Source organism: Theobroma cacao, chromosome 3, assembly GCF_053813885.1.
Source record: "Theobroma cacao isolate CCN51 chromosome 3, ASM5381388v1, whole genome shotgun sequence".
Classification (NCBI taxonomy): Eukaryota; Viridiplantae; Streptophyta; class Magnoliopsida; order Malvales; family Malvaceae; genus Theobroma; species Theobroma cacao.
This window is the reverse complement of record NC_142641.1, coordinates 35,950,390-35,962,221: the sequence shown is the minus strand read 5'-3', so window position 1 is coordinate 35,962,221 and position 11,832 is coordinate 35,950,390. Positions and strand designations below refer to the sequence as shown.

Below are 11,832 nucleotides of genomic sequence, written 5' to 3'. Positions count from 1 at the left end.
GCCTTTGGGAGTGAAGTAGTCTAATTACGATGAGGTTATTTCCAATAGAAAGCCACAAGCAGGAGCTGGGGCTTGGAGTTAACAATGAATTTCCTCGGGGCTTGCTATTGCAGCTTATGATAGTGGGTAACAGGCTGTCTCCAACAGGAAATTGGCTAAAATCCATTTTGCCCACACAAGCCAAACCAGTCTGTTGGCCCTGTTCAGCTCGCGAATGAATTCATATTAAATCATTATCTTCTCAGTCACTCATCTACGACTTTTTGCAGTCCTGAAGCAACAAACAGGATATGGGTTTTGGCCAGGGCAACGTGTTTTCTTGTGGGGTTTCTCTGCAAACTCTTCACTGTCTCACATCTAATACTTATTAAGCAGATAGCAAGTCCTCCAATGTGAGTAAACAATAGTGTCTAGCTCTAGTTTTACCCAACTGGTTAATTGAAGTATCAATTAGTGTCAACGGAAGTGAGGCCTTTACATACATGCGGCATTAAGTTGCTAACAGCTGACAAATTAATGGCTAAAGATGAGCTTTTATCAATGGCCAGTGGTCAGGTTTAGATATATAGTAGCTATAAAGAAAGCCATTGAATACTGAATGTTGGTCGAGATATGAGACTAAAAAGAATATAATGGCAAGAAATTCCCTCTAATTAAGGCTCTAACCCTTACTCATTCATTAGAACTCCATCAGATTTAGGGGAATGAATTTTATCATTGGTGCATCAAATGCTCACTATACTTTTGGATTTCATTGTCGTTCATGTGTTAGTGATTCCAGCTCTGGAGAAACATGATTGAGAACTGAAAATGAGAAAGGAGAAGCCCCACATTCATAAAGAAAGCAATGCAATTCACTAGGCCATGCCAGCAGAGCTTTCCAAGGAACAGCAATGAGTGGACTCGAGACTTGACCCTATTATCACCATCTTATTTCTCATCAATTAATGACCCTACCCTCCTTTCTTGTATACCCTTACATTCAGGTTATTTGACCGAAGGACCAATCATATTTATCGAGTGGAGCTTTTGAGGGCTAGTAAATAAGGGGTAAGACTTGAATCCAAGCCTCCATAGTCACCAAGTGAGAGTAAATAGCAGGAACCATTGTTAGGTTTAGGTTAAGAATGAAGAGAGCATCTAAGCTACCAGAGAGAAAAATAAAGAAAAAGGAAAAAGAAAACCAAAAGGGATTCGATGTACCAAGAGAGTACTGAGAAGCAAATTGCAGTTGGCAGTGAGTGGACATGACAAATTCAACTTTCACATTCAAGTGCCCCTTTGGTACAAAGAAAGGGCCTACTAACTTATAAACTTCTTTTTGCTTTTTTTTTTTAATTTTCGTCAGTATCATATGTTACATCTTTACCAAATAATAATTCGGTTAGGATAAAAATATGGTATCATTTCAAGTTGCCTTAGCTCTCATCATCCTAAATAATTTTAAATAAAGCAAGCATTAGTGATCATTTGTCAAAAGCAAGATCTCTTGGGTGGGGACAGCAGTCTCTCACAATAACACACCACTCAATTATGAGCATTCTCACAAAATCTTTCCAAAACCCAAGGACTAATTGATCTTTCAAGTGAGGACTATGAAGTACTGAAGGTCATGAAACTGGGAAATCTAACTCCATTTCAGCCTATACACTGTGTAGTATACGGCGATGCACCCAGACTTGGCCTGTTGGATCTTTAAAGGAAAAGAATCAGAAGATTCTTGATAAGAAGTTAAACCATGCCTTTGTCTTAGAGCCTGTGCAATAAAAGGAAAAGAAGGGCAGCCATTGTAGGGTAACAAAGTTGTTGGCTAACTGTATCACATTGCGACTCAGAGAAAAAAAAGTTTACCAAAACTGAACAGTTTAAGTAATTGTAGTAAACTAACAAGCTTGGTGAAAAAGGAAATCGCTTATAGGGTATGATTCAACCTTTAGGCTTCGCACCATCAACTTCCTCCAAGGCCCTGCTGAACTAACAGAAAAAGGTAAAAGGCTATATGAATATGATTCTTCAAATTATTTATGCTGGTCCTTTGGTGGGCTCTCTGGGTATCCTTGAATACTCCTAAAATAATATCTAAAATTGTCATATGTGTTTTCATTATAGATTATAAAGTGAGGTTCTTTCTGTTAATTTAATTATATTAGATTAAGATACCATTAATTTGATTATCTTTTAAATAATTAAGAATTTTTTTATATATTATTTTTCTTTTACAAATTCATAATCTAAAATATTAAATTTATTTTCTTGTAATATGATATTAGAGTCATAATGTTTAGTTTTTCATCTTTTCATTCTAAACCTCTTTCCCCTGTCACAATTATGTTCAAGTTGTACCTATTTTCTTTTTACCAAAGACCACCACCGGCTAGCCTCTCCACCTCTGAAGAGCAATTCTATGTAATCTTGTTGCCTGAAATAGATAAACGTTGTTATACGATATTTTATTATTTCAGATGATATTGGACCTGTGTCACTTTCCATCAAGCATATTGAGATTGATTATCATTTTGTAGGATATTATATTATTTAAGAGACTCTCGATCTAAATTTTGTATTCTATTCAAATCAATTTGTTGATATTTTTATCAAAACACATCTTCTTGGTTGATTCAAGAGTTAGTTCCGAAATTCAAATTGCATATCACCTTAAGGGGATGTTAACGTAATTATATAAGTTATACATATTATAGACTAACCTAATAAGATTAGGTTACGATACAATACAGTTTGCTTAATACTCTCCTAAATTAATGAGAATCTCTCTTGTATATATATATACCCCTCAATTTTTTTTTACACAATACAAAATTTCTCTTCTCTAATCAACTCAAACCATTTGCAAGTCATTTGCTAAAGTTGTTGCATACTTCTTAGAGGTCCAAAGTTAGCATAATTGAACACCTCCACATGCATATGCATTATGCTTTTCTCTAGAGTTGGATTCTTGGAAATCACCATAGGCTTCGTGTTTATATTGTTCATGACATGAGAAATGAATTTCTGTACTTACCTTCTTCACATATAAGTGTTAGAAAGAAAACCTTATCTTTTAAGCAAACAAAACTTTTTATTATTGAATTTGTGAACAAATATTTAATTTAATAATAAGTGATTATATATCTTTAAACTCGTAGAGTTGGTTTCAAATCATCCTCTTTTTAATTAGAAAAAGAAAAACGTTTTACTTTAACTTGTTTACACATCATTACCCAGGATCAAACCGCAGGAAACACAGTATGTATATATAATTCTTTATTTTGCAAGTATTGGGCCAGCGTTGGGGCACCCTGGACTATGAATGGGCACATTGAGTTTTGTCCTTGGGACGTCTCCCTCTTTTTCTCTCAAAGTTGTGTTGCAAGCAAAAGGGCAACCGAAATCTGAAACCATAACTCACCAAGCCCAAGCACAGATAAAGCCCAAAAGAAACCCTAGATTCAATTAAACAAAATCAAACTCAAGAGTCACGAGGACTCAATTGAACAATTCAAAACAACGGGGACCAATGCGATATTTTGGTAAAAGAATTGCAGGATATAAATGCTCGTAGCCTTAAACCCTAGTTGCTCTTTTTCCCAAACCCCGGATACCACCGGCCAACTCGAACCCACCCCCAAAATACAGCCTCTTAGTTGAGTTTGATTATTTTGAAGCGAACAAAGCTCAAGCTTTTTAGTGGGTGGGTGTTTGGAGCCTTTCTTCAATGGCTCTTTACTTATTGTACGAGTCAGCTTCCGGGTATGCACTGTTACAGGCTCAGGGGCTCGACGAAATCGGCCAGAACACCGAGGCAGTTAGGAACTCGGTTGCGGATCTGAACCGGTTCGGTAAGGTGGTCCAACTCACTGCTTTTCACCCCTTCGAGTCCGCTCTTGATGCTCTCAACCAATGCAACTCTGTTTCTGAAGGTAATAGAAGATTTTACACTTTTTTTTGTTTTATCATTTCTAAGTTATTTTGTTTTTCAAGCTTCTGAGCTCGTTTTATTTTTTCCTTAGTAATATTGTTTTGATTATATGGGTTTTCTGGCTGCCTCTTTCCTCTGTGGGCTTCTGCTAGTACAGTTGTAGTTTTTTTTTTTTTTAGTTTTATGAAAGTGATTGTCTTTACTTGGTGGTGTTGGGAGTTGCTATGAATAAAGGATTTTTCTTTGGTGAGATTGATTATTTCTGCTGATTTTGAATTTTGTGAGCGGAAGTGAGTTAGACTCTCTGTATAGGTAGCTATATCTGATGGGCATGGCTGTAAAAAGGCATTGTTTATAGCGCATTTCTGCCAAAGCGTCAGCAAGCTTTCCCTTGCCATAGGCTGTTGCTCATCAACTGAAGCCTCTTGGAGTCATTTGACTAGTCAGAGGAATCTCCAAGTATAAATTAAGCTGCAAAGATCAACCAAGGCTGCTTATGCCTTCATGTGGAGTCTATTCTCAATAAACCTATGAGGTTCTGAGCCTTCCTTCCAGTCACTCTCACTGGCAGAACAGCACAGGTTTATTGAGTACTTTTGGAATACTTGGACTGAACACTCTGGTTGCACTTTGTTTATGGTTTTCTGTTCTATGGAAATAGAGAGTTCACTTCAACCAGGAGTACACATTCTTGGCCTATTATTTCTGTAAATACCTTTCAGTGGTTGTAAATTAGGTTTTGCTATTTGTATTTTGGGGTTTTTTCTTATTATATTGCTCATCTTGAAGTTTCATGTGCAACAAGCTCTTCAAACTACTAAGCTAAAGGAAGACACCATTATTTAATAGAATCAGTAACTGTGCACATTCTTTTGAACATCAGGTTGCTGTTGAAGCTGGGTTAATTATTGGGTTATGTGTGGTTTGATTGGCAGGGCTTATGACTGATGAGCTAAGGAGCTTTTTGGAGCTGAATCTCCCTAAAGTCAAGGAAGGCAAGAAGTCCAAGTTCAGTGTGGGAGTTGCCGAGCCTAAGCTTGGTTCTCACATCTCTGAGACAACTAAAATTACATGCCAGAGTGGAGAGTTTGTTCTTGAGCTTCTTCGTGGTGTGCGATTGCATTTTGATAAGTTTATCAAGGACCTAAAGGTTTGCAAATTCATTATGTTTTACCTTAATTTCTCTTTCAGCAAGACAGCTACAAGCGTGTGTTTTTCTCATTTGGTTTTCTCTATCTTCCCATCTCTTCTTAAACTTCATAGCCTGGGGACTTAGAAAAAGCTCAACTTGGTCTGGGCCACAGTTACAGCAGAGCAAAGGTTAAGTTCAATGTCAACCGAGTTGACAATATGGTTATTCAGGCAATTTTTCTTCTTGATACTCTTGACAAGGATATCAATTCCTTCTCCATGAGAGTGAGGTTTGTTATTGCTTTACCCCCAAAACTGGCATATTCTTGGTTCAAAACACCACAATAACTGGTACACTTGTTATTATATACAGGCATTGATTTTATTTAATAATATCCTCTGGTTGATCACTTCCTGCAGGGAATGGTACTCTTGGCATTTCCCTGAGTTGGTAAAGATCGTCAATGACAATTATCTTTATGCTAGAGTTGCAAAGCTTATAGAGGACAAGTCAAAGTTGTCTGAAGAACACATCCCTGCCTTAACTGAGATACTCGGGGATGAGGACAAAGCCAAAGAAGTTGTAGAAGCTGGCAAAGCATCAATGGGTAGATCTCTTGTATTTATACCACAATTCGACCTTATTTTCTCATACACCTTATTCACTTGTTCCTTTTTCCGCCCTTTTGCAGGTCAAGATTTGACCCCAGTTGATTTGATTAATGTTCAGCTATTTGCTCAGAGAGTAATGGATCTGGCCGAGTACAGGAAGAATCTTTACGATTATCTAGTGACTAAGATGAATGACATTGCACCAAATTTGGCATCATTGATTGGGGAAGTTGTTGGGGCTCGGTTGATCTCACATGCTGGTAGTCTCACGAATTTGGCAAAGTGCCCCTCTTCAACTCTTCAGATTCTTGGGGCAGAGAAGGCCCTCTTCAGGTATTTTACTTTGCACCTTATATTCTTATGATATGTGGAGCTATGAAATGTATGGGGAGCTGGGCTCTTGCTAAAATTTAGGCCCTTTTTGAGCAGAACCTTGATTTGTGTGTTGCTATGAAAAAATTCTTTTTTCTGTTGACATTTTTCTTATCCTTTAGTTTTAAGGCATTGGCTTCACTCATTGCTTGCTGTCTTCAGGGCTCTCAAAACACGGGGAAACACACCTAAGTATGGTTTAATTTTCCATTCATCCTTCATTGGCCGAGCATCTGCAAGAAACAAAGGCCGAATGGCACGGTATCTTGCAAACAAGTGTTCCATTGCATCTCGCATAGATTGTTTTGCAGGTAATTATAATTGTTGTTTCCTCATACTCTGTAAGTTTTCCCCTTAAGTCACTCAATTCTCATCTTGTTTGCAGATAAGGGCACCACTGTTTTTGGGGAGAAACTCCGAGAACAAGTTGAGGAACGACTTGAATTCTATGACAAGGGTGTTGCACCTCGGAAAAACATTGATGTGATGAAGGCTGCAATTGAAAGTACTGAGAGCAAAGGTACATGGAGCTGTGGCTTCTTGCTTTTTGTACAATTTCAAATATTTGGTGTTTCACTGTAAGAGGATCTTTGATAGAAGTAAGGGATGCAATACCTTGCACCTGAGGCCTTCAAATTTTGATATGCCCTTGAGCTGAACAGCTTAGACCCAGTGTTTGGCATGTTGCATATTGTGGCCTGTCGCATCTTTATAAATTATTTTACTGCAGTTAATCTATGTGCTTTGGCAATTGAACAAGATGTCCATTTACAATATTTATCTGTTGCGGTGCCTCATATAGATCTTGAAATGGAAGACACACAACCTGGTGAAGCTTCCGTAAAGAAAAGTAAGAAAAGAAAATCAAAAACAGAAGATGGTGAGGCTATGGCTGAGGATAAACCAGCTGCTGCTACAAATGGAGATGCTTCAGAGGATGCTAAATCAGAGAAGAAAAGGAAAAAGAAAGAGAAAAGAAAGACGGAGCAAGAGCAGGTGGAAGAGGAGCAAGCAAATGGTGTAAATGGGGATGTTACCGAGCAGGATGGAACAGCAAAGAAGAAGAAGAAAAAGAAGAGTAAAGATGAAGGAGCTGGAAGTGAAGCTAAAAAGAAGAAGAAGAAGTCCCATGAGTGAAAATGAAGAGTGAAATTCTCACTGTTTGCTAAATTTTGTCTAATGCAAGCTACATTAGTGTTTTTAAGTACTTTTTAGTTGTAGAAATGGTAATATGTTTTTTTTTTCCTTCATTGTTAAAACTCCCTCAACTTTTGTCTGGTGAAGGAATTTGGGTGCCAGCCCGGAAATTTAGCAATTTCTTGAATTTTCTTCTCAATGTACTAATCTAAAATTTGGCCTACTTTTTCGTTGCTTCTGGTATTTGCATGTTACCTGACAATGCCATCATAGCACATGTTTCTGCTTGCTGGAAATTGACTTCCATTAGTGAAGAGAAAATGGATTGAAAAAGTAAAATTGAATCACTTGTATTTAAATGGACAACTAAGAAGAAGAGCCCTAGGCAAAGATGGATATTCAAAGGGGTGACAGTGGAACCCTCACCATGGATGTTAATTTCTTATTATGCCCTCCGTTTTTATGGATTTTTCTATATTCATTTTTTATAAAATTCATTTTCATTAAATTTTTAACGAAAAAAACAAGAATTTTTCTACTCTGTCATCTTCTTATTAATAACTATGATTTTTTTTTAAAATCTTACATATCAATTTTATATAATAAAGTTATCATAAATAATGCATTATTTAAATAAGAAAGCAAGAATGAATTTTTCCAAAGGGAAGAATAAAATTAGGAAAAAAGATTAATATTAAAGTGGGAAGTAGCATTAGTATTTGGAAGGAAAAAGGGCAAAACAGTAACTTTGGAACAAACCATGAAGACCGCTGCTTGAGTTTGAAGCGTTGGTTGCTCCGAACCAAAGTAAAGATGCTTAGAAAACCTATCTCAAATCTCAACTACTCTCTGTCTCAGGCCTAAAACAACAAAGAAAAATCCTTCTTTTCCTTTCTCTCTTCTCTCAGTTTTCGTGTTAAAACCCAAAACCTTTCCCCCCCTAAAAAAAAAAAAAACAAAGAGAGAGAAAATGGCGAGCAGTTCAGTGAACTTGGAAGATGTACCATCGGAATCACTGATGACTGAGCTGCTCCGTCGCATGAAGTGCGCCTCCAAACCGGATAAACGCCTCATCCTCATTGGTACAGTCCCTCCTCTTTCTCTCTCTCTCTCTCTCTCTCTATTTGCTTTGTATTAGATTCCTCTGTTATTTTGTTGAGAACTAACATAGAACTTTCAGATCCGACTGTCTGTTGAAGCTGGTTTTTGTCAGATTTTTTTAATTGGTTTAGACAGAACCGTGAATGCGCTATGAGTTTTGAAAGCTCTGAATTCCACTGAATATTTTGTACTGTTTTACTTTTCATACAATTTAAATGAATAAATACGTATGTAAAAGCAAAGTGGGGGCATTGGGAGAATTTCTAATTGATTAATTGCAGTCTATGCTCGGTTGAGTGCATTGCCTGAGCCGTGACCCCCCTTTCTTTTGTTTCTGAAAGGTGGAATGTTGGGAAAGTTTGTTTCTCAGAAATTATAGTTTTTTAACTTTACAAATATCATTTATTTACGTTTAGTGAAAAAAAAATGGGTCTTTCCCTGAGCAAACTCTAGATCAATGACCAGTAGGGTATTGGGGTTTTTTGTTTTCCTGTTACTTTGTTAAATCATATATTTTTTTTTACATATTTCATCTTTGTATGGTCATTGCAACAAATCCTAGTCCATATTTTCATGCCAATTTTGTATTATATACTTCATCTGCATTCACCTTTTTCCCTTCAAATTGTGCATAGATTTTTGAAGACCAGCTATTAATGCCCCTTGTCCATGACCTGATATGAAATGAGTCTGTCTTTTGCGTCACAGTTCCTTGCAGCAACGTCCATTCAATTGCCTAATCCAAATTACACGTCTTGCTTGCATAGGTTCTCGACTTTACTTTTTGTTGCCTTCCAATTTCATTTGAACGAACTAACTCATTGACCCAAAATCAGATTGGAATTTGGGCTGCTTGAAAGTTAATAGAAAGATACTAAAGTTTGATTTTATATTATTTTCTACTCAAGGTATCAAGCATTTGTAACTGTCTGTATCATACTGGTAGCAACATCTCAAAAACATTCTGCCATTCTGTTAGCATTCTTTACATTACTATCAGTATTTTCTACTGTTTAGCACTTGGTAGAAGGATGGCCCTGTTTTAATTATTGGGAAATCTTATGGTTGGCAGGTCCACCTGGATCAGGAAAAGGTACTCAATCACCAATTATTAAGGACGAGTACTGCTTGTGTCACTTGGCCACTGGTGATATGCTTAGAGCTGCTGTTGCTGCTAAAACTCCACTTGGTGTCAAGGCCAAGGAGGCTATGGATACGGTTAAAATTATTTCCACAACCTGTCTGGCTTATATTAATGGTTCTTACTGGATTGCTAATGAGATATTTTGTGGTTGTTTCTCAGGGAGAACTTGTTTCTGATGATCTGGTTGTTGGCATTATCGATGAAGCGATGAAGAAACCTTCATGTCAAAAAGGTTTCATTCTTGATGGATTTCCAAGGACTGTAGTCCAAGCACAGAAGGTGTTGCCTTCTTCAAATCTTTATGCTCTTTCTCTCTCTCTCTCCTGCAGAACCTTGAGCTTTTAAAATTGTTATACCCACACTTCTAAATATGTAGTCTTGCTCTTCAATTTGCAGCTTGATGAAATGCTTACAAAGCAGGGAGTTAAAGTTGATAAGGTACTCGATTTTGCAATTGATGATGCGATCTTGGCGGAGAGGATTACTGGTCGCTGGATCCACCCTTCTAGTGGTAGGACCTATCATACGAAATTTGCACCTTCTAAAGTTCCTGGCATTGATGATGTAAGTCAAACATAAGTAATCCTCATTTTACATCTGTTTGTCACATAAATGCAAATTTGGTTGCCAAGGATTTGGGCACAGCCTTTTCACCTTTTTCACCAGTGGGTGAATGCAAGTGTTAAATTAAGCAATTTATCAGGAGACCTTTACATGCCTGAATTTAATCCAAATTTGTTGATACACTAATAACGGTCAATCCAGCTACCTCTCTTTAAGCTGCATCACCATTTTCTTAAAGAGCTAGTTGCAGTTATGTTAACAAACTTGCTTCTGTGTTTTTGTTCTCTTCAAGGTGACTGGGGAACCATTGATTCAACGTAAAGATGATACTGCAGCTGTTCTCAAGTCAAGGCTAGAGTCGTTTCACAAGCAAACTGAACCAGTATGCTTTTTGTTTCCTAACTATTTCTGTGCTAAATGTGAAAGATCCACAATCGTTTTAGTATGAATTCCTTAAAAGTCTTTTGGAATTGAAGAGTTACTAGAATGGGTGCTAGGCATTTACTAAAAGGGAAGATACAATAAAAGTGACAAGCTAATTGAGCATGTGGCTTGAATGATATGAGAGGGAGTATCATATTCCTCTACACTATTGGGTTGTTACGTCCAATTATGTGAACTGGATCTAATGGAACATCTTGATGGTTCTTGTCGAATGATGAATGCTCTTTTTTAACCCTTTGTGTACTCTGTCATGTCTAGTTATTTCTTTCTGAATTTTTTTTTGTCATTAACATTTTTAATCCTGTTGTTTGAACTTTAGGTGATCGATTATTATGCCAAGAAGGGAATAGTTGCAAAGCTTCATGCAGAGAAGCCTCCTAAGGAGGTTACGGATGAGGTTCGAAAGGCACTTTCATGATGAAATCCCATTAGGGCTGAGGTTCAGAAGGTGCTCCACTCATGAATGTTGGTTCTCTTAACTTACAAAGCAGAATTTTTTTTTTTTTTTTATTGAGAATTTTCTTGGATTTTTGCTCATGTTTTGGGTACACGTTCTGATACTCTGATCCATTATTATCTCATTACTGTTTTGGCCCAAACCCGGCTCTTGTGGTTCAAGTGTTGATGATGATGCTTATATTTAAATAATGATACTATAGATTGAGAACAAATAATTGTTGGGTATTAATTTGAAAGGTGCTTTGTTTCGCCCCTTGCAAATCAAAATGTTTCATATGTATGCCATATTCTTCTGAAATATATTTGCTACTGGCAATACTCCAGTTACGTGACTGAGGAATCTGATATTAGCAATTGCCCTTTTGAATTATTATGTGATGATCGATTTGTTTATTGAAAAAGGTTGCACAGCAGAACCTGATTATCTTATTCGGGTTATATTCGGTACATTGCCGGGCTATGAGATAGTGTTACTTCATAAAAAAACAAATATAAATCTTTGATGAACTTAAATATAAATATTTCTATTTTTTTAAATATATATATATATATATATATTAAAAATAAAAAAAATAATTTTTTCTTTTATCTCTTTTCAACTCTCATCCGATCTCATCTTTTTCACTCGTTTTTTGTCCATTAACAACCATAGAAATCTAAGTCTAGTGATTTTTGCTATAATTAAATTCAGAGTCCATCAAAACTTTAATGGAAAAGCTAGTGTTGTTTAATGAAAAGAAGTTACTGGTGTTTAATAAAAAGATAAAAGACTCCTTAGAAAAATCAACAAGAAAAATTAACTGATTCAAAATTAAAAATGGAAAAAGAAAGCAAAACTAATTAAAATTCATTTTTCAAATATAATCATAAAAATCTATAAGGTGAATTATAAGTCCTTGTCCTCTAAACACTACCTTTAAATTATCGGCTATTCAGTAAAGACAGTAAAAGA

The 11,832-nt window shown here is 36.5% G+C and overlaps 2 protein-coding genes across 2 annotated transcripts; both read left to right on the top strand.

Moving 5' to 3' along the window:
• The first annotated feature begins 3,574 nt into the window (after positions 1-3,574).
• LOC18605076 (nucleolar protein 56-like) lies at positions 3,575-7,391 on the top strand. Its single transcript, XM_018118357.2, has 8 exons — positions 3,575-3,917; positions 4,852-5,066; positions 5,180-5,337; positions 5,468-5,655; positions 5,740-5,992; positions 6,194-6,342; positions 6,417-6,551; positions 6,834-7,391. The coding sequence occupies exons 1-8, from the start codon at positions 3,713-3,715 to the stop codon at positions 7,166-7,168; spliced, it is 1,638 nt and encodes a 545-aa protein (XP_017973846.2). The 5' UTR covers positions 3,575-3,712; the 3' UTR covers positions 7,169-7,391.
• A 589-nt stretch (positions 7,392-7,980) lies between these two features.
• LOC18605075 (adenylate kinase 4-like) lies at positions 7,981-11,020 on the top strand. The gene is made up of 6 exons (XM_007037870.3): positions 7,981-8,250; positions 9,342-9,487; positions 9,573-9,692; positions 9,810-9,977; positions 10,270-10,359; positions 10,741-11,020. The coding sequence occupies exons 1-6, from the start codon at positions 8,139-8,141 to the stop codon at positions 10,837-10,839; spliced, it is 735 nt and encodes a 244-aa protein (XP_007037932.2). The 5' UTR covers positions 7,981-8,138; the 3' UTR covers positions 10,840-11,020.
• Positions 11,021-11,832: the final 812 nt, after the last annotated feature.

Excerpts from the sequence above, each read along its gene's own strand:
- LOC18605076 (XM_018118357.2), top strand. The coding sequence starts at position 3,713 with ATGGCTCTTTACTTATTGTACGAGTCAGCTTCCGGGTATGCACTGTTA. Across the intron at positions 5,067-5,179 it reads AGTTTATCAAGGACCTAAAG|CCTGGGGACTTAGAAAAAGC; the intron begins GTTTGCAAATTC and ends TAAACTTCATAG. Across the intron at positions 6,343-6,416 it reads TCGCATAGATTGTTTTGCAG|ATAAGGGCACCACTGTTTTT; the intron begins GTAATTATAATT and ends TCTTGTTTGCAG.
- LOC18605075 (XM_007037870.3), top strand. The coding sequence starts at position 8,139 with ATGGCGAGCAGTTCAGTGAACTTGGAAGATGTACCATCGGAATCACTG. Across the intron at positions 9,693-9,809 it reads CTGTAGTCCAAGCACAGAAG|CTTGATGAAATGCTTACAAA; the intron begins GTGTTGCCTTCT and ends TTCAATTTGCAG. Across the intron at positions 10,360-10,740 it reads TTCACAAGCAAACTGAACCA|GTGATCGATTATTATGCCAA; the intron begins GTATGCTTTTTG and ends TTTGAACTTTAG.